A 21,460-nucleotide genomic window follows, 5' to 3' on the forward strand; every position below is an offset into this window, starting at 1 on the left:
GCATTATCTCATTCCATGTTCTATGGCAATGAAACAGTGTCTAGGCTTTAGGGCTGAATTACAAAGACATCGATATGAAAATGTTGACAGGGACATGCAAAAAAGTTATTACTATGCCAAGCAGAAGAATTCAATAGGAATTGGATGGATTCAAGATCAGTAATTACAAAGGGTTAAGATTCTGCTGTACTGCTTATGGTTTATCACTGCTATTTAGTCTTTTTTTAAAAGGAGAAAATGCCTTCTTTTTTTCCTCCTCCTTATCTTTCTTATTTTTGATTTTCCTTTTCTTTGCAATAAATCTGCAGGTCAGCCCAACCCCAGGGTGCATCCGTGCCCTCATGAAGATGCTGTACTGCCCATACTGTCGGGGGCTTCCCACTGTGAGGCCGTGCAACAACTACTGTCTCAATGTCATGAAGGGCTGCTTGGCAAATCAGGCTGACCTCGACACAGAGTGGAATCTGTTTATAGGTAAGAAGTGTTTAAATGGATCCGAGAACAGAGGCGGGACAACAGCAAGTGTTTATGGGGCTTGATGGGTGGGTCAGGAGTTATAAGAAACCAGACACGGTGGTTCACATCTGTAATCCCAGCACTTTGGGAGGCCAGTGCAGATGGATTGCTTGAGCCCAGGAGTTTGAGGCCAGCCTTGGCAACGTAGTGAGACTCCCATCTTTACAAAAAATGAAAAATAAGCTGGGCATGGTAGCACACACCTATGGTCCCAGCTGCTTAGGAGACTGAGGTGAGGGGATTGTTTGAGCTTCGAAGGTCGAGGCTACAGTGAGCTGTGACTGCGCCACTGCACTCCAGCCTGGGTGACAAGAGTGGGACCCTGTCTCAAAAAAAAAAAGTTATGATGACTTTTAGAGACTAGGATGATTTTTAAAACCATGTTTAGCAAATTATAAACATTATTTTACATTTTCCTTATGTTTTTACTGTATATTATATGGGACGGTCCTGTTAAAGTTTGTGCAACCCAGCTATATTGAGCTAACTGTTCTCTCTGATGAAAACAAACGTAATCTTGTTGAAGTTCCATGCACTCCCGTGAGAAAGGATGCTTTAGAAAAGAATCTTATAAAAAAAAGTCCACCGTACTATTTCTTTTTTATATTACCTCGACATAGCCACACATATTAGTAAACAACTCTTTCCTTGAACTCCTAGAATGAAAATAGATCAATATCTTGGCTAAAATATGCAAATGTTCTATCTCATTCTGTGGAAAAGAAGGCTTTAAGCACACAAGCATAAAACAGTCTTCTAGTCTCTAGGAGGCAGGAGGCAGGGAGGTGGGGAGAATGGAGGGAAGGTCTCTGAATCAAAGCTCTGTTCTTGGGTTGCAGAAATCATTCAAGGGGTTGCATGGCCCAAATTGTATGTTCCCAAATTGCCATCCAAGGATAAAAGGACAAATTTTATAGGCAAGCTTCTCCCAGGAAAATACACAGGCCTTGAAAGAGTAAATGTGTTTTCTCCCCCTCTGTCAAATAGCCTTCAAATAAAAGTACTTTCAGTTGCATTTACTGCAATTACACAGTGACAAGCAGAGTGGTGAAAATAGCAGTGGCATTTGTCAGCCTCTGAGGGCCTTCGTCATTTATGCAAACCTCTAAACGAGCATGCACGAATAAAGTGTTCTGACAACTAAGATTTGCGTAGGATAGAAAAAAGATGTTAGAATTCAGAGAAACTGAAGCTCACTGTACGAAGATGTGCTTAGGTTAACAGGCCTCAGCTCTGATAATGAAAGCCATTGGCTAATTCACCATTTTGCTTAGGAAGGCCAGAGGAAATGGTTTTGAGAAAAAAAAAAAAAAAGATTTTACAGTGGACAGATTCAAATGGAAATCATCTAACAAAACCTTAGAATTATTTCAGAAAGAATAAATTGAAGTGCTGTTACCTCTTCCCACAGTGGGAGGACAAAATCTGTTTGATCATGAGTTACTTTATTTGAATAATTAACGAATTTTTAAAAGTTAATCATTAAGGTATCCTTCTGACACAAAATGACATGATTCTTTACTAAAATTTTGTTCTTTGCTAAAATTGTGGAGGGGGTATGAATTTTTAAAAATAAACGTGATCTTAGAAGATTTAGATTTTTTAGCAAAGACAGAATACCCAACTAATGCTGATAAAAAGGTACACTCATCAAGAAATCTAAAAAGATCTGCTTATTTTAAAGTCAGATTAAACCTCATAGCACCACTTGGAGTCATATAGTCACCCATATTTTTGGTTGAAATGCCCTAATTCCTAGCACAGTTCAGTTGGCTTCAGTCAGCCTGCAAGTTATTGAAGAAGATGGGCATGTGGATTTTGTTACTTAGAGCAGGACATGATTAAGAATGAAAATATAGGCTTTTTAACTTGTAAGAGCAACAGTGACTTCTTAATTGGCTTTTTGTCCTCAGTGCTTACTGGCTGTTTTAACGGAAAACAAATCCTTAGGCTTTCGATCAATTGAGTTTCCTAGATACCGATTTGATGTGAAATTGAATGTCTAGAAAATCACTGGATTCAAAAACTAAAATTTGAACCCACTATGTGTTGCTGCATGTACTTTAATGAAAAGCAAGCTTGATGGTTCGTCCTATATGAACGTATTTCATATCCTTTCTTCCCGTCTCTCTCTCTTTTTTTTTTTTTTTTTTTTTTTGAGATGGAGTCTTGCTCTGTCGCCCAGGCTGGAGTGCAATGGCACGATCTCGGCTCACTGCAAGCTCCGCCTCCCGGGTTCATGCCATTCTCCTGTCTCAGCCTCAGCCTCCCGAGGAGCTGGGACTACAGGCGCCCGCCACCACGCCCGGCTAATTTTTTTGTATTTTTATTAGAGACGGGGTTTCACCGTGTTAGCCAGGATGGTCTCGATCTCCTGACCTCGTGATCCGCCCGCCTCGGCCTCCCAAAGTGCTGGGATTGCAGGTGTGAGCCATCGTGCCCGTCCCCTCTGTCTCTTTTTTTTTTTTTTATTAGTCCTAGATGTCTTTGAGAAAATTCTTCCAGTTTTCCTTCTTTGGGTTCTGCTGTGGCATTGAGAATTGACCACCAACATAGACTTATGGAGAAAAATGTGTTCTTGCTAATACTTGTCTGGGTGTGAAGTGTTAGTTCACAAATTTATGGCATGAATTAGTCAAATGTGCCAACTCCATTTTCCACACAGATACGTCTCAGGTGACAGTGTTACAGTGTTCATAAATGCAGCAGCAAAGATCAGTGAGCAAATCGGTAATCCAACAAAAATTATATATAATAGCCCCCTCTCTGGGTAGCACCTGCAGCCCATCACTTTGGGCTTCTGGCATCTCTTCATCAAAACCTTCACTCCTGTTGCTGTCAGTTGCATGTACCTTTCCTGCCAGCTACACAAATGTCCCAGTTTATACATTTTATAGATGTTTTTCTTTAATTATAATGTGCCTATCTAGAATGTTAACAGTGGTAAGCAATCGACTGTCAATAAAAACAAGAGTCAAATTGGGGGCACATCCTCCCAGTCTTTACAATGCCACAAATTAATTGAAAGTGATTAGTGACTGTTTAGAGTTCAGTCGGTGTCTGGATCATGTCAAAAGCAAGTTAAGTGTTTTAAGCATTCCAGTAAAAACCTCTGTGGTATTCCAACCACTACTGAAGTTCTGTAGTTGGGGTGTGTGTGTGTGTGTGTGTGTGTGTGTTCTTCGAAAAAATCAGGAGTCAATCTAGGATGCATTTTCATAGTCCTCCTCCAGGAAGTTTAACTCAGTTCCCTGCACAGAGGAATTGCTCAAAAGATTCTTATCAAGTAACTGTTATAAGAAAAAGGAACTCCATTTTTACATGAAAAACTTTCTTTGAAAACATCCTTACAACATTGAAAAAATGCAACTAGACCTAGTTTAGAGTACTTAAAAATTCTCATCAGCCTCAGGCCCGCCCCCTTCACTTGCTTTGTAGTAAGTAGTGTATAGGGTTCCCCAGGATAAAGCACAACCCAGATTCCACTTGCTGCATCCAAATGAATGGTGTATTACATAGCACCCCTGAGCTAGGCAGGACCAGAAGAAACAGGAGAGTGGCTTTTAGCCTATTCTCACTATTAGAAACTATCCAGTGCAGTAGGAGAAAACCCTGTTTTAAGGCATTAACAGTCTCTACTCAGGCACTTATCCCAGGTGTTGCTGTATTTTCATACACAACTTAGCCTAGATTTTGCATGCTGCCCAAATGCAAAATGGTTTTCTTGAAAAATGTTTATGTTAAATTAAAATCTCCTAGAGGGAGAAAGAGTTTGTGGGCAGAACTCGCTTCAGTAATATCCTGTGGTTATTTTGAGTGTTTGGCATTGTTATTAATGCTCCATAGATAAGAATTGTTCTATTTCACAAGAGGCCGTGTTGCAGATTACAACTAGCTCATGAACACAAAAGTCAAGGCTGAATTACATTTATATAGCTATAGTAAATCTTACATCTACTTTAAAATTGAGGATGTGTGGGACAGCCTCCTGCAAACATCTGGTACCTTCTAAGATTTTATAGACTGTGAGAACCAGAGAGAGATTTCTAAAAGATGTTGCCAATGAGGAGAGGCAAAGGTTGGCGAGACAAAGGCAGGGATTCTGTATTATTGCATACTACTTTTTATCCCTAAGTGTTAGAGAATGCTTCTAACAGCAAGTATAAAAGTGAGACCTGAGTGTCTTTGTCCCAATTATGCAACCTAATATTTAGGCTACCCCAGTTAGCAAAGACCCTAATAATCCAACTCACTATATTGGGTAAGCTAGGCATATACATTTTTTGCCCTTAGGGAATTTAACATAGTTAAAATAATTATAACAAACTATGACAAAGTGTTAGGATAACGGAAGCATGGGATGCTAAGCCTTTACTCGGCTGGGGGACTTACCTTAGTCTCGGGGGTTCAGAGAAGCCCTACTTTGTTAAGTGTAGAATAAAATAGCAAATAAGGTTGTATTGAATTGGTATTGTCCAACATAATTGAAGTTAAATAGCCACAGCATATATAATTGTTACACCAAAGCCCTCAGACAGTTTCGGTTTCCCGTGTCACTCTCAATGGGTCTAGCATGATTTGTCAGTGGTTCTTAAATGCTCGTTTGTTTTATTTTTGACATTTTCTATGATCAAGTCTCACCTCCCCACAACTACTGACTTGAACCGATGAGATTTGTGTTATTTTTTATCAGAAAAAAAAGTTGAGTTATCTTGATTTAGATGCCCTCCAAAGGACATCTAAATGGGGGAAGCCAGCAAAGCAGCTAGTATTTTTAAACTTAAGCCTTGGGCACTCATAGACCAGATACGCCAGTGATATCAAACTTTCTGGGCTGCTTCTTTTCAAACTTGCCAATTATTAAGTTGCCAGGCAGCCCAAAGACTGAAAACTGTCATAAGAGTATCAAACATGAAACCCAAGGTGGGCACTGCATCTGTGGCAGGCCAAGAGACCCTGCAGTGGGCACTATTCACTGATTCTCTCGCATATTCAATACTCCAACACATGTTTACTAAGTGCCTACTGTGAACTTTGTTTTGGTTTAGGCATGGGAATGAAATAGAGAACAGATAAGGCCCCTGTTTGCTGAGAACAGTACCCAGTATATGTTCTTTGACTCGAATAATGGACCCAACTGTACAGAGAAATGGAAGGGAACATTCTAAGAGGCTGTTCTATTTTACTTTGTAAGTCTATTCTTTTAATGGAAGTATGACTAATTCAGTAATTTAAAAATCACATATCCCTGTTGTTAATGGACTCATGAGTGCAGGGATGGCAGAAACAAATCAGATAATGTACCTGATTCTTTCATTGTGACAGCTGCTATCAAGTTGTAAATTAGAGCCAGCCGCAAGGAAGCTGTGTTAGGTCAGTCCAATGACTAGTGTCATGTAATAAATGGCTACTTGGTGCATAAATGACTTTCTTGGAACCTACAAGGGTTGTCAGTTCTCATGGTAATTTGTGCATTCGTAACTTTGTGTTTGGGAAAATGTTGCCAGGTAAGCCTTATTTGATATTAGAAAATAAACATTTATTGTTTCTACTGAGGAAACTCAGATTTTCTTTTATAAAATGTACAGGACTGTGTTATGTTGAATTTCAGGAGAGAAAATAGGCAGAAGGAACGATTTCAAGCATTTATGTAAGATACTGTTCTTTCAAAGACCTTCTCAGGCATAAAAGTCCATAATATAAATCTGACAAGAAACTCTTTTAGTCACAAATAATTCCATAGGAAATATGATATGACACTGGCTGATATTCCTGAAATACCATGTTACAAAAACTTCTAGAATCTAAACATAGAAAATGATTTCCTTTAAACCAAAGAAAAAGAAAAACCCAAGAGCTGTATATAGCAGCAAACTTTCAAGGCTTCTTCATCTCTACTTTATGTAATACAAGAGCCTATTTAATAATACAGTCCAGAAACGCAACCCTGAAACTGAGGAACAAAAGCCAAAGCAATTATTTTAAAATCTGTTCTGTTAGCTAGAGGACTCGCATTTGCCCTTGCACATTCCTGAAAGCACCAGGAAAGACTTTTTTTAAAAAAAACAAAGAACACTGTTTTCTGTCAGGTGAAATCTAACACCATCCAACCCTCTGTCTTTCTTTTACAGTTATTGACTCAATATTTCTCATTTCTTGTGGGCATTTATCATATGTTGTGTTCTCATGTAATGCTGGCAGGATGCTTAAGCAGTACTAACTACTTGCTGAAAGAAAAAGAAAGAAAGAAAGAAAGAAAGAAAGAAAGAAAGAAAGAAAGAAAGAAAGAAAAGAAAAGAAAAGAAAAGAAAGAAAACAGTTGGCTGGCACCCAACAGCCTGTCGCTGGCTACATTTGCTCTCAATTACCTAAGTTTAGAAAACAGTTTACTCTGAACTTTGCATATGTGAAAGTGTTTTTATGTGATACAATAGGGTTAATGCCTTAAGGTTTGTGGCATAATGTGTGGGTATTCAGCAGATATAGAGACAGGCATTTCTTAACCTCTGAACACTTACTAATGTTGATCTTGAGGCAACAACTCAAGGGATTCACAGAAGCACAATTTCTATTTTGAATTAAGCAATTTTCCCATGGATCAAAGGAGGCAACATACATCAGACCTAAAATTGCTGGATATCATAGGCAAGTTGTCATTCTGGGGAATGTGTGTGTGGGTGTGTGTATTTCCTTTATGCCCAATTCCAACTTTTGTTCATCCATTTATTTCTAGTTCCTGTATACTCAACTTCTATGCAATTAATAATTGTAATTGTTCCATTTCTTATTTACTGATTACTGTAAATGATATTGTGTAATCGAGATTTTCAAGATGAGATTTATGGTACAAAATAATATGGCACAAAGCAATGGTCTGAAATGAGGCATACCTATTGTGCAACTAAAATTCAATAGGAAGCAAAATATTCAATAGGAAGCAAAATATAATAGGAAGTTTACTAAATATAGATATAAATATATATTAAAATATATATATATAATAAATAGGAAGTTTACTAAAGTACGTCTTACGCCTTATCAAGCTTTTTAATTTAGTTGACTAAGAGAAACCAGAGCACATTAAAACTATTCAAGGTAGTTAGAGAATTTGCCTTTGAATTTGGAATTTTGCATTTTGATTTTAGTTTACTCTTCAATGTATTTTCTATAGGTAGTTTATTTATATATAAAACGTACTTGTTTTTAGTAATTGACATTTGACTTTAATAACATGTTACAATTTTCACTGTCATGTTTTCAAGTTCAAGCTGTGACACAGGTGCCTGACTTTTGTCATGCCAAAAGAAAATATTTGATGATTCTTTACAGCGGAATTAAATCTATTCCAAAAGGCCCAGAAACCCAGGCAAAAATCTTAACACTCCGCACATTAGCCCAATGACATTCTTAGCTATTCCAATTTTAGGAGATAAAAGGAACATGTGATAGAAGAAATTATTGCGATGTAGAACTAGAAAATAAGGAACATAGAGCTAAGTAACTGGATAGTTAAAGAAAACATCAAACAACATAGCTATTCACAAATAGCAAAGTTGTAACAAGTCCCATGGCCACCATAACCAGAGTTCATGTGGTGACCAGTATAATAGAATAAAGGAAGGCGGTTTACCTCTTGAGGCATTTAGATGACTTTAAAAGTCTCAAGATTAGCAGCTAAAGTGAAAAGCCTTATTTTAACCCAAATAATAAATTAACACATCTTTGTGCAATGTGGCAACATTTTATTAAAATATTTTAATTATAGAAGTGTTAAATGATGGCACTTAGATTTCTTTTCCGACAAACATAGTATTTACTTTGAATATGTGTGTGTGGATATTTCGATTGCTGTAAAACATCCTTTAATTCATAGTTATCTCAAAAGTAGAACTGTTAATCATGTGTTTATATTTGAGTCATTTTTGAAATGAGTTTTCTTTTTCCTCAGGGTTGTTTCTTAACAATTATAAAAGAGACTGCTGTAATCTCTTCATCTGGCTATCTTTGTGACTTGTTTATTGTGAAAAACTCTCTAAGGAACCAGGGGTGGAAACCAGGTTAGAAGAGACAGCCTCAGTGACTTATTTTAGTGGTTAAATAGATCTTTTCCTTTTGTTACTCTAAAGAGGGAGTGGGTATAAGTATTAATGGAAGTAATTTAAGCTTTTGGGAACCTTCATGGTATATGAAAACTTGTGGTTGTAACTCATTTAAAAATATCGTGTCCATAGATACTTGGTCAGATAGCCAGGAGAGAATTTAAATTAAAATAGAGCATGAAATATGCCTTGTCCTTCAAATAACAGCTTATATATAAATCCCACATGAAAAAGATATGTCCTCAATTTTTTTCTTTGTATAGATTTAAATAATTTGCTACGCTGAGAATTTCCTTTATTATAACCTCTGAAGAAGTGAAAATTAGAAAGAGAAATGAAAAGTAAGTAGTTGAATATATGGCATTACTCCAAGCAGGGATATATCTGTATGTATCACATTTTTATTCTTTAAGAGGCAGGAATCTTCTAGAAAGATAACACTGATAATTAGAAGCCAGATAAGGCTGTCAATATTCACCACTAAAATCTCAATGCTAGGGAAATTAGCTGATTTGAAAAAAGGCCTAATAATTCTCCTGGGTGAAATGAATAAATCAGCAGATATGAGAAAGTTTTGGAAGTAACAATGGCTATCCATTTGGTCACCAGAGCTGATACAGTTTTCAGACTGAATGAATCCCTGCAGTGACCCTCTCCTACCTCAGTGCTACATTTATCTTTCAGATTGTTTCACACCAGCTTCAAGAGATTAGTTATCTCATAGGAAGCAAAATCTCTCTTTTCTACCTGAGTTCATTGACTTCGAGAGGAAGGTATTCTCAAAATCCACCACAATTGTTCAGCTAAACAGCTCTTTGTAGCCCTTGGTATTATCACTGGTACATGTGTATCCTGCTTCTTTAAATTCCATGCCTTTAGTTATTGTTAGATCAGTTTGGTCGTCAAAGTAGTTGGGTGGTCCAAACTCTTCTGAGTTGAACATACATAGAAATGTATTCCATAGTCCAAAGCCTACGGGTATGACTCAACCAAACAAGAGAACTAAAATCATCAATAGTCCTAAGAGGACTTCAGGAATAATTTTGCAATTATTACAGAGCACTTGGAGAATGAGGATCAGGCATAGGAGCTTACTTATAAAAGGCCTCCGCACTAAATGAAACACATATGTCCATTCATTAGCCAGCCTTGCAGTATTTTTCAATTAAATCCCTGTGGCTGAATTTAAAATGTTCGGCAAGTTCTTGGTGACCCAGTTTAACATGTGCCTAATACCACACTTTATTAATTAAAGATCCAGATACGCACTTCCCGAGTTTGTCCCGGAGAAAATGTTTAAATGTGTCTTGCTACTCACTTGCAACCATAATATCTAAATTATAAAATTAAGCAAGAGTTATAAGAAATTCTATTCTTCTATTTCTATGGTTCTAGATCTCATTAAAAGAACATTATATAAATAAAAAAATACCTAATAGTATTTATTGAGCACTTACTTTATACCAGACAATATTGTGATTACTTTAAACTTTTAATCCTAAAACAACCTTATTAAGTAGTTAATATTATGATCTCCATTTTACAGATGGGAAAACTGAAAACAGAGAATTTCAGTGACCTGTTCAAGGTCATACGACTTGTAAGTTGCAGTTCCAGGTTTTGGCTTCAGTACCTGGGTTATTAACCACTGTACCAATTAACTCCTACGGAGCATTTAGGAAGTAACCGTTAATCTGTGACTACAAGGATTGATAAGCTATATTGGGAGAAATTGAGAATCTGATATTGCCAGCACTGTCTAATAGAATTTTCGGTGATGATGGAAATGTTCTATGTCTGTACTACCAGCATAGCAGCCACTAGCCACATGTGGTGGTTGAACGCTTGACATATGTCTAGTAAGACTGATCAACTCAATTTTTCATTTTATTTAATTTTAATTAATGTAAATGTAGTTGCATGTGGCTATTGAGCACTTACAATGTGGCTAGTGTGCCTTAGAAACTAAATTTTTTATTTACTTATTTTTTCCAGTTTTATTGAGGTAGAAATAAATGACAAATAAAATTTGTATATATTTAAGGCGTACAATGTGATGAGTTGATATACATATACATTGTGAAGTAATTACCACAATCAAGCTATTTTAATTAAATTTCAATCACTATAAGTAGCTACTGGCTACTCTATTGGACAGGCAGGCTTAGACCATTAAAACATCTATAATTTGCTTCACACGGCTCAACCTCTGAATATGTTTCATTTTCCTAAAAAAATTTCACTGGATGGTTTCTTTTTGCTTAGATCTAAACTAGGTACATACATGGTAAACACACCAAAAATAAAAACCACATAACCTGGACCTTTGAGATCTGAGAAGTTATCATTTTCCAAAGAGATGAGATGTGTGCTTTAAAAGTGGGCTTTGGATAAATGGAGAAGACATAGGTAAGAGCACCAGTCCTTGCATCACTGCATGAGTTTGAATCCTGACTCCACCATTTATAATCTGTGTGACTTAGGGAACATAATTTAACCTGCATAAATTTCAGTTTTCTCATCCACCAACTGGAGATAATAGTACCTACCTCTTAGCATTGTGAGGATGAAACTAGATAATTTATGTAAATCACCAAGGGGTAAGGCGCATTCACAGAGCACTGAGGGCAGAAGCAATGTGGGCTCCTGCGCAGGTGAATAACCTGTGAAGGTATGAACAGAAAGTAGAAAGAAGGAAGCAAGAGAGTAAGCAAGCAGGTAGGAAAACAGCAAGACACCAGAAACACGTAAGCCAAACATATAACAAGGGCAAGCTGGAAACCAGTGGAGAATTATCAACTAATTGTTAATCAGTCAGAACTGAAGTGACCAGAGTAGAAACGCACTTCATCAAGCAAGCTTCTTCTTATCCCTCTTTCTGGATTTGCCTTAGTTCCTGAGATGCAGGACCCATCCCAGCAGAGATGGCCTTGCCCCTGCTCAAAGGAATAAGTGCTTGGTGACACCAGGGGGGAAAGCAGTGGTAGGAAGGTAGGAATAAGTATGACGTGCTTTGGAGCTTGTGAGGAAACCAGCCCAGCTGAAATAGACTTACTTGCTTTTGTGTACAGGGAGGTAAGGTTAGGCAGAATTGGATGGTGGAGGCTTTAAAAATCAGGCCAAATACTTAACCTTCTTCTGTGTTGCAGGCAATGACAAGGCACAGGGCTTTTTTATCCAGGGAGTGTCAGGATCTAAGTAGTAATCTGGCAGCTAAGTAAAGGATGGATTCAGATGGATGAGACTTGTGGTAGTAAGACTAGATAGGTCATCTAAGCGTGGCACAAAAGGAGAAAGGGAGACAGCAATAATGGTAGAGTTGGACATAAAAATTTATAGGACTCCAGGTCTAAATAGAGGTGACTAAAAGAAGAGGGCAAAGAAAGAAATACATCAGATGTGACTGAGATAAGTGCCTGAGAGAAAGACAGTGCCGTTAGCAAACAGGAAGCTAGTTTGCGGAATGGCAAACATGGATTTCTTCTACCTGTTTAGGTCTTGTTGGATTTGAGAAACAGTGGGACCAAAAGTGGAAACATCAATTGGATACTGAAAATAGTAGTGTTCTGTGTTCCTGGAACAAGAGCTGGGATGTCAGGAACCATTGGAGGGGTTTCACAACCCAGATGTGGCCAATTTAATCAACTCTGACAGACTGTACCCGGAATTCCCCATCTTGGGCTCCACACAGGTGCCTGCATTTTTCTTCACTGTGACATCATACTGCCTCTACCCCTAAATGTTAAACATTCAACAGCCTGCTAATCACTGTGTACTCTCAGAATGAGCCTTTGTCTATATGCTCCAACCTCTTTAATTAAATGCAGCTAGAATGTTAATGGTGCAAATATGAGAATGCTTAACATAATGATTTAACAGAGTCATGCCTCAATTGCTCCCCAAAATGTGTTTTTACACTCAGAAACCCTTTAATAATTATATTTATCACACACATTGACATTTCATAATTGCAGTCAGTTCAAGAGGAAATTGATATTCTATTGGTTTTGACTTTTTGCAATCCTCAATGCACGAAATCTAGAATTACATTCTTCTGGCCATTACCAAATTCTAGATTTTAAGTTGAAGCATGAAAGTTGTTAATTTTACAAAAGCCTTCCCCAAAAGGCATTCATTTCCTTCACTGGCAAGAATATCATGATCACAAAGCAGCCCCTTGCTTCATTGTATGTCCTTGGCATGATTGTTACCAACGAAAACACAATATGTAAGGACCAAGGTAATTATTCATTGGTTTCTGGACATTGAGTCCCCCAAGGAACAACAAAAATATACATGATGCAGCTTTTGCAATGAAACATTGAGACAGCAGTGACGTTTTTTGAATCTCATATTGCCAAGTTACTGATTTAAGAATGCCCTAGAGTATAAATTATTTCCCCAAGCCTCCATAGTGACTTTTGTCGAATGCCTTCTGCTTAGCCCATTAAAGGTGAAAGCCATGAAATATTATCTGATTTGTACCACAAGAAAATGCCCTAAAACCACCTGTCCCTCTTTGGAAAGCTGCCAGAACAAAGTGAGAGGAAAGGTCAAGCCTGAGAACAATGATTTGAGGTTGCAGCATGTGGCCAGATCAAAGGCTGAGCCTATAGGCTGAATTTAGTCTTCCAGTTTCTTCATAGAGGATTTTTATTTATTTTTCCTCACTCACATGGGAGTCTTGGGTTTTGAGATCAAAATTTCAAATACTTTAATAGTGGCCATGCAATATTGAAAACATTCGATAATTAATTGTGTTGAATGGTTACTACGTGACCTTACTACATTTCCTTTGAATTCGATTTGGAGAAGCTAGTTTTAGGATTCATTTAATTTACAAGTGGAATTGATAGATATTAAAATCCACTTCTTCTAAGTGCCTCACGATTGAAAAACATTATTTTAATTCTTTTGTGCCACCCATTTATTCCTATCCATTTTGATCTGTGATCACTAGACATCAGATGGCTTGCGAATTACCAGTGAAGGTATGAACATAACAAACCTGCTAAATCAACTTTTAAAATGTAAGAAAAATTTAATTTTGAGTTACATCCGGACATTTATAAGATGCAGACATTGATAGCTTGGAAGCAAAATGATAAAGTATATGCCTCATTCTGCAAATCAGTTACGAGATGAAAGTCAAATTATTCAATCTGAAACTTCTTAATTCAGCAGAGGAACAGCCACTTGAGAGCTATGATGGCAGTTTATGAAAGTGTCTGTGATCCTTCTTGATAAATCTGTATCCATTTACACAGAGAAGCCATAGTAATCTGTACTAATTGAGAGAGCAAGGATACAAACATCAAATTATTGCCTTCTAGAAGGCATTAGGGGACTTATTTTTAAATTTAAGCTTGACTTTTTCTTGGCTACCTATTATCTGCCAGGTAATACCACATGGGATCTTTTTATGCTTCCAGAAATAAGAATGAGCTTTAATTAGTATGTCATTTTTGCTTAAAATGTTTCTCTGTTTAATTTAGAAATCTTAACATTCTCCTGAACATACACAATCTTTTCTGGATGATCACTTAAAATGAGACTTTTAGCCAAGCCTTTATCTGAATGAATAAAATTTCAAATTAGAAGATTCTTTCTTACCAGGGGTTTAGTATATATGCATTAAACTTGACATATAAGCTTTATATCCCAGGGACTTTGGTAAAGAAGTAGCTTTACCAATTGTTATTCTTTAGTCTCAATCTTCCTAAAGTCAAATTACTTTTTAGCATTTATTTTGAAATGATTTTCAACTTACAAAAAAGTTGCAAAAGTAGTACAAAATTTACATATACCTATCGCTCACCTTATTGTAATGTTAACAACATACATACATAACCATATGATATGGTTTGGATTTGTGTCCCCACCCAAATCTCATACTCAATTATAATCCCCAGTGTTGAAGGTGGGGCCTGATTAGAGGTGATTGGATCATGTTGACACTTTCTCGTGAATGGTTTAACACCATCACCCTTGTTACTGTCGTCATGATAGTGAGTGAATGAGTGAGTTATCCCGAGATCTGGTTGTTTAAAAGTATGTGGCACCTCCCCGTTCCCTCTATATATTAACATATTTGTTAAAGACAGAATGTACATAAGTTGGAGTTACTAACCCATACTCCTTTAAGAAATATGTTGACCAGCTAGAGCACAGATTTCTGTTCAGTTTATTTTGCCTTTAGGTTGTGGTATCCAGTCAAAATAGCTTTTCAAAGTTACTTAGGTTAGTTATTTTCTTAGTTACTTAGGTTAGTCATCTTCTTGAATGTTGTTGTATTCATTGGTAATAGAATTACGTTTGTTACTGTTAGGATTTCGTTGTAAGTTCTCCTACATCTTGGTTTATTTTAATTATTTCTTTATTTTGGAGTAGGATATGAAGCATTACTGTAGTTCTAAGTCTCAAAACTATACAAAAGTTATGTGTTTAGCTATGTCCCCCCACCTTTATCCATACTAACTTAGGGCCATAATCCCCTTCTTTCTGTCCTTTTCCCACCCACTCCCTGTAGGTTGATCAATCTCTTTAGTTTGTGGTTTATCTTTCCTGTACTTCTTTTGCACGTATAAGTAGATATGTGTGTATTTAATTATATTTCCTTTTTTCTTACAAGAAGGGTAGCATACTATAGATATTCTTTCATACTTTTCTGTTTTCACTTAAATTTATGCCTAGTGTTCCACTATTGGAATGCTAATCATGTGGGAGTTATTTCTATCCTACCGCTCAAGGTCATCGCCAAGGTCTGCTTGCAAAAATTCAAAAAAATTGCAGCCTCAGGCATAAATGGGTTAATTGTGGAAGTTATTCCAGATCAGTTGATAAAGATCTTCCACATTACTAACAGCTGTGTAGTACTTCATTGTTGAATGCACCATGGTTAATCAGTATTGTTACCAATATTTTGCTATAACAAATATGCTATAATGATTGACTTAGTGAATGTGTATCTTTGTATTGTGAAGGATGTATCTTCAGAACAGATTCCTAGAATTGGGATTTTAGAGTCAAAAGATAAGTACATATGTGGTTTTGTTAAGTGTTATCAAGTTTTCCTCTGGAATGCTTGTATCAATTTGCATTCCCACCAGCTACTTATAAGAATCCTTGTTTCCCCAGAATCTCATAAGAGAAGGTGATGTCAGATTTTTAGATTTTTTCAGATAAGAAATGGTATCAAGATCTTTTTAGTTTAATTTTTCCACCTATTCATTTTGATATTATTTAACTGAACAAATTAACACCTTTTTTCTTAACGTGCTGTGAGTATCATATAAAGGATTTTTTAAAACTAGGATATTCTTGCTAATATAACTAAAAAAACTTCATAATGGGCTAAAATAAGAGTGAGATATATATTTATGAATAGCCTATGTTACCACAGCAGATAAGTATAGGTAAGTTTATTTTTAAATAATATTTTTTAATGTTAGGGAAACATTTTCATTGTTTCCTAAACTTTGATGATGTATCTGGACTCCATCACAAATGTCTTCCTGTCATAGAATTCTGAGAAATAATTAGGAGCATATGAAGAGGTCTGTAATTACAGCTATTATGGAAAAGTAATTTACTGATTGTATAAATTGAACAGATTTCAAATCAAGTAGATAGACCATAAAAGCAAGTAGGATATTGAAAATAAATATTTTGGGAGCTAGGAAATTGCTCGTTAAATTCACATACCAAATGTCAATATTTTGCTAACATTTATATAATTTAGTTTCTTAGTACCTAAAACCATACTTTTTTTTTAATTTAAAAAAATTCAAATAGATGCTAAGATGATCAAGTGTTTGCAGACGTTCTTCCTCTTGTCCACCTGGCAGTATGAAACACTGACATAGAAAAACCTTTGTTTTGTGATCAGTGAATTAAAATACAGCAAGATAAAGTGACTTGCAGAATTATTTCTACATTGAGAAACAGGTAGAACCCATTAGGGAATGAACCTTGGTGAAAATATTTAAAACAGGTAAGAAACTGGGTATAAGGAAAGTACACAGACTTTGGTTTTAGGCAAACCTAAGATGTGGCTGTAACTCAGCCACTTGTTAGCAATATAGAAACCAGAGGCTTCCAGCATTCATGGATTTTCAAAAAAATAAATGCCCTACCATGACACACACTTACTACCATTGCCATACCCACATCTACTCAAGCAAAACCTTCTGTTGGCCCTGTATGTTTCAGAAGAGAATGTCCATAATATTAGTTAATGATATGAATAACAATAAATTCTTTTCATGCATTATTCTATTGAACCACCAAGACAGTCCTAATGGAAAGGTGTGATTATTGTCCCCATTTTACAGAAGAGGAAATTGAGTCTCAGGGAGTTTGAGTAAGTGGCAGAGTCAAGAAACAATACTAGATTTGGGTCACACAAAGTCCATGCTTGAACCTGGAGACTACACTCCCCACCAGCTCTACCCTCCACTCAGCGGACTGCCAAGAAAAAAATAGGTTTACTCTGAAACAGAGACTGGAGTAAATGATCTCCACGTCCCACCCGCAGCAATAACCATGAACTTGCTTTTTACTGGTTCTTGATTTTTTTTAGAATTACATTTATAAAATGTTGCACACAGGGCACTCATTCTTTCAACTTGGTTATAAAATGTTTCCCTGAATGATAGCGCTGAAGCCTGGGCCACATTGGTTTGAACGTTTGTAGAATTGCTTTTGCAGAATATACTCTGAAGTGTCACCAGCAGTCAACACTCTGAGGTCTTACAAGAAGACCTCACTATTGAACTTGAGCTCACTATTGAACTTATTGTGTGGACATGCCCCAGAGAGAAGAAAGAACTTCACTGTACCACCCAGGATTCCCTTTAAAGGGCTCAGAACAGAGCCGGGAAAATCTAGTTCCCAAGCAACTAGTTTGACTAAATTTAATGAAAAATGTGATTTTCATAAACAGTCACTTTCCCCTCATTGACCAATATGACTGTCAGAGTGGCTCACCTTTATTTCTTATAACATGAAATTCTTATTATTATATCTTATGCCTGGAGTCACCTCATTTTCCACTTTTCTGCATTTCTTTTATTTATGTTGTTTTCCTGTGTTTGTGTGTCTATATGTCATGTAAGTTCAGTTTTCAATGAGGTTACATTTAAATAAACCTGCTCCACATGCCCTTGGGCAAGTTGCTTAAGATTTCTGAATCTTGTCTCATTAGTTAAAACTTACCTGCCTTTCTTAGTTGTTAGGACTAGAAGTAGTGTGTATAAAATGTACAATATAAGCTTGCAATGAATACTAACTATAGTTCGCCACTACTGTGAAGTTTGAGGATTATACTCCTTAAAAATAAGTTTAAAGGTGAGGAAAGAACTTTAAATCTATAGTGGCTTTTAGGAATTCTGAGTTATATTATCATTATTCTATTTGAATAGAATGAATCATTGCAAAATTCTAATCAGGAAGCCAAGTACTAGTTTCTCTACTTCAGAGTAACAAACAGGTCCCCTTTAGTATGTCACTGAATATTTTTAAATGTATTGTTATTCTTGGATAATGTTAAAGGACAGTAAAATCAGGAAAACAGCACTAATAATTTCTAAAACCCACAAATTTCCAAATGACAATCAGTTAAATATGACTAAAAGACATTTGAATACGCTGCTCTTTCCAATGCTCTGAGACGGGGATGAGTGGGAGAAGGGGGGATCTCAGCCTTTACTCAAAGCCGGTTTGCTGAATACATTGAGTAGAGAATAAATTCATGATCTTAAATATCATCAGTGACACCCTTATTCTTTCAGCATCCATCTGTTTTCATTCCCAGGAAGGGACAAGAAATCAGTGAAAGTTGCATTCCCTCATCTTCTTTATCCTACAAAAAACAAGAAGTATGGAAGAAAAAAAAAAAGATCCAGGATCTTAATGATCCAGTTAAAGCAAATCATGTACAGTGGTTTCTGGAATCACGCATGTTGAAATATCTCCACTCGGATTTGCAAGTTACTCTGAGCACATGCCAAAGTAGAAACTACAAATACTCATTGTAATAAAGAAAAACGGTTTTCAAGGTGAAAATGCTCTTTGCCAAACAGATTTAACCAGTCTAACTTAAAAGGCTCTTTAAATTACCAAAACCAGAGCAATAAAATATCAACACTACACATTTATATAACGTTTTGTTTAGTGACATTTCTTCATTGAATTCTCAACTGCTCTAGAAACTAACTGAGCCTGTGAATTTAAGTGTTTGGCCAAATCTCACAGCATCTGACTCCAAATTCTCAGTTGATAGATAATCCTCAAATTTAGTTAATGCATTTCTGAAATAAACATTTATTTCACAGATTTATTTCACACACAAAGGGAAGCAGCACTTGAGAAATATTTAACATTTTTTTCTCTAGGAAAAGTTGGCAATTAAAAAAAAATTAACTCATGGGAAAAATTCCAGGAAGAAATAGCAAAGTTAATTTGGTTAGAGTCATCTATAGGAAGAAAAGAAAGATACAAGAGCTCTGAGGAAAACATATAGACTATGAATGAGTGGGAAAATGAGAAGATGCCTAGCCTTTTCACACCTTCAGGCATAAGAATACATGAAGGGCCCGTAACAAGGAAAACAGATAGTATTGAGTGCAAGAATGAAGGGTTATAAATATATTTTTGCAGTCTTGGGAACAGCCATAAGGATAAAATGGTAATGTCAACAATAGCAGTTGATTAAGAAATGGCATTGATTTTCCCATAGTACTAGAGGCACAGAAATTAGAAACCAGGATAAATGAAGTTAGTGTTGGATGACACAGTAAAAGCCTGACTTGAAAGTAAAAAAAAAATTAAAAAAGAGAGAGAAATAGTTGAAGATGAGCAGTGAGCGCCATTTGCTTCCTTGCCATGAAACATTCACCCATCAGCTTCAATGCTAATTCATTAATTTATTGAAGCTTCATTAGCCATTTCCTCTACACCTAGCACTGGATTAGCTGCTATGGGGTTGAGAAAAAAAAATGAAGAGACAGAAATCCTACATTCAGGGACCTCAGAACTTAGTAGGGGACAAGAAAAACATTGTCATTTTAGTCTGGTCCCAGGAGGCAACGTCTAGGTGTGCAGCAGATTGCAGGGGTGGGCAGATTTGATTCCCTTCTGACTTAATTCTCACTGCTTTTTTCTATCACCTTCCCACTGTGGACCCCATGGCTCTTGCCTTGCCCTGGAATGGTACAGCTTCTTTTTCAGTGTTTATTTGAACCTACTTCTAGATGGTATTTCCTCCTGTGTCTTTATGTTCTCTGCTCCCCTTTGGCCATTGTATCTACGAAGAAGGCATTGTCACCAGGTGCCATGGCTCACCCCTGTAATCCCAGCACTTTGGGAGGCTGAGACAGGAGGATCACTTGAACCCAGGAATTTGAGGCCAGAATGGTCAACGTGGCAAGACCCTATCTCTATGAAAACAATGTAAAAATCAGCTAAGCATGACAGCCTGCATCTGTAATCTCAGCTACTTGGAGGCTGAAGTGGAAGGATCCTTAGGCTCAGGGAGCTGAGGCTGCAGTGAGACATGACTGCATCACTGCACTGCAGCCTAGCTAACAGAGGGAGATCTTATCTCAAAAAAAAAAAAAGAGAGGCATTGTCCCTGTGGTCACTATCTCCTCCCTCCTCCCTCCTCCCCAACCCCCCACTGATCCTAGCAGTGTTCTCCACATCAGGGACTGACTGATTCATAGTTATGAGCAATGATTTACTGATTGAAGAGTCGCTTCTATGGATTGAGGACATTGAAGATACACTGTGGTAATAACAAATAATTTGCCTAGGATACCTGGAACCTGGTTGAGCAAATAAGACTGTGAAATCACAAGACATGAGATCTGCTTTCTAAGACCTCCTCACTGTTCCTCAAACCCTCCAGGCATCATCACACGTCAGGACCCTCACACTTGCTGTTCCCTGCTCCTGCACTGCTCTTGCTGCAGAAATTTACATGGCACCTCCCATCATTCCACTGAGATTTTCACTCAAAATGCACCTTCTTAGTGACTCTTTCCCCTGTTACTTGATATAAAATTTTAATCATCCTCCCCACCACCATTTATTAAGGAGCTCCTCTCTTTAATTTATCACAGTGTACTTTACCTATCTGTTTGTATGTGTATTGATGTGGTTTGGCTGGATCACCACCCAAAATTCATCTTCAACTGTAGTTGCCATAATCCCCACGTGTCGTGGGAGGGACCAGGTGGAGATAATTGAATCACGGGGACAGTTCCCCCATACTGTTCTTAGGGTAGTGAATAAGTCTCATGAGATCTGATGGTTTTATAAGGGGTTTCCCTGTTCAATTGGTTCTCTCTCATTCTCTCTTGTCTGCCACTATGTAAGATGTGCCTTTCACCTTCACCATGATTGTGAGGCCTCCCCAGCCACATGGAACTGTGAGTCCATTAAATCTCTTTTTCTTTATTAATTACCCAGTCTCGGGTATGTCTTTATCAGCAGCATGAAAGCAAATACAGGTATTTTTTATCCATCTCTTGAACTAGGGGTTTGGTCTGTTTCGTTTTGCCATATTCTCAGCAGCAATTCCTGGAATGTAGTAGATGCTGTGTAAATATTTGTTGAATAAATTGCTGAATAACAGAGTGCTGTTAGCTTCTGCTTTCTTCTCTTTATTGTGGATTTAATAACACTTCCTCTGCCTATCTCACCAATTTTTGTGAAAATAAGATGAAATTGTGAGAGTGTGGGTGTGTTTTGAAAACTCTATCATGCGTCCCATGATATTAATAATAGCAGTACTGTCCTTGTTTTTTTTTTTTGTTTTTTTTGTTTTTTTATTATACTTTAGG

General features: G+C 36.9%; 1 protein-coding gene across 1 annotated transcript in view; it reads left to right on the forward strand.

Moving 5' to 3' along the window:
* Positions 1-21,460, forward strand: part of GPC6 (glypican 6) — a 1,190,656-nt gene that overhangs the window by 804,518 nt on the left and 364,678 nt on the right. The window contains exon 4 of the mRNA XM_032151101.2: positions 309-474. Coding sequence (XP_032006992.1) covers positions 309-474 — 166 coding nt within the window. The remainder of the gene's footprint in view (positions 1-308; positions 475-21,460) is intronic.

Source organism: Hylobates moloch, unplaced genomic scaffold (assembly GCF_009828535.3).
Source record: "Hylobates moloch isolate HMO894 unplaced genomic scaffold, HMol_V3 SCAFFOLD_4, whole genome shotgun sequence".
In the NCBI taxonomy this organism is placed as follows: Eukaryota; Metazoa; Chordata; class Mammalia; order Primates; family Hylobatidae; genus Hylobates; species Hylobates moloch.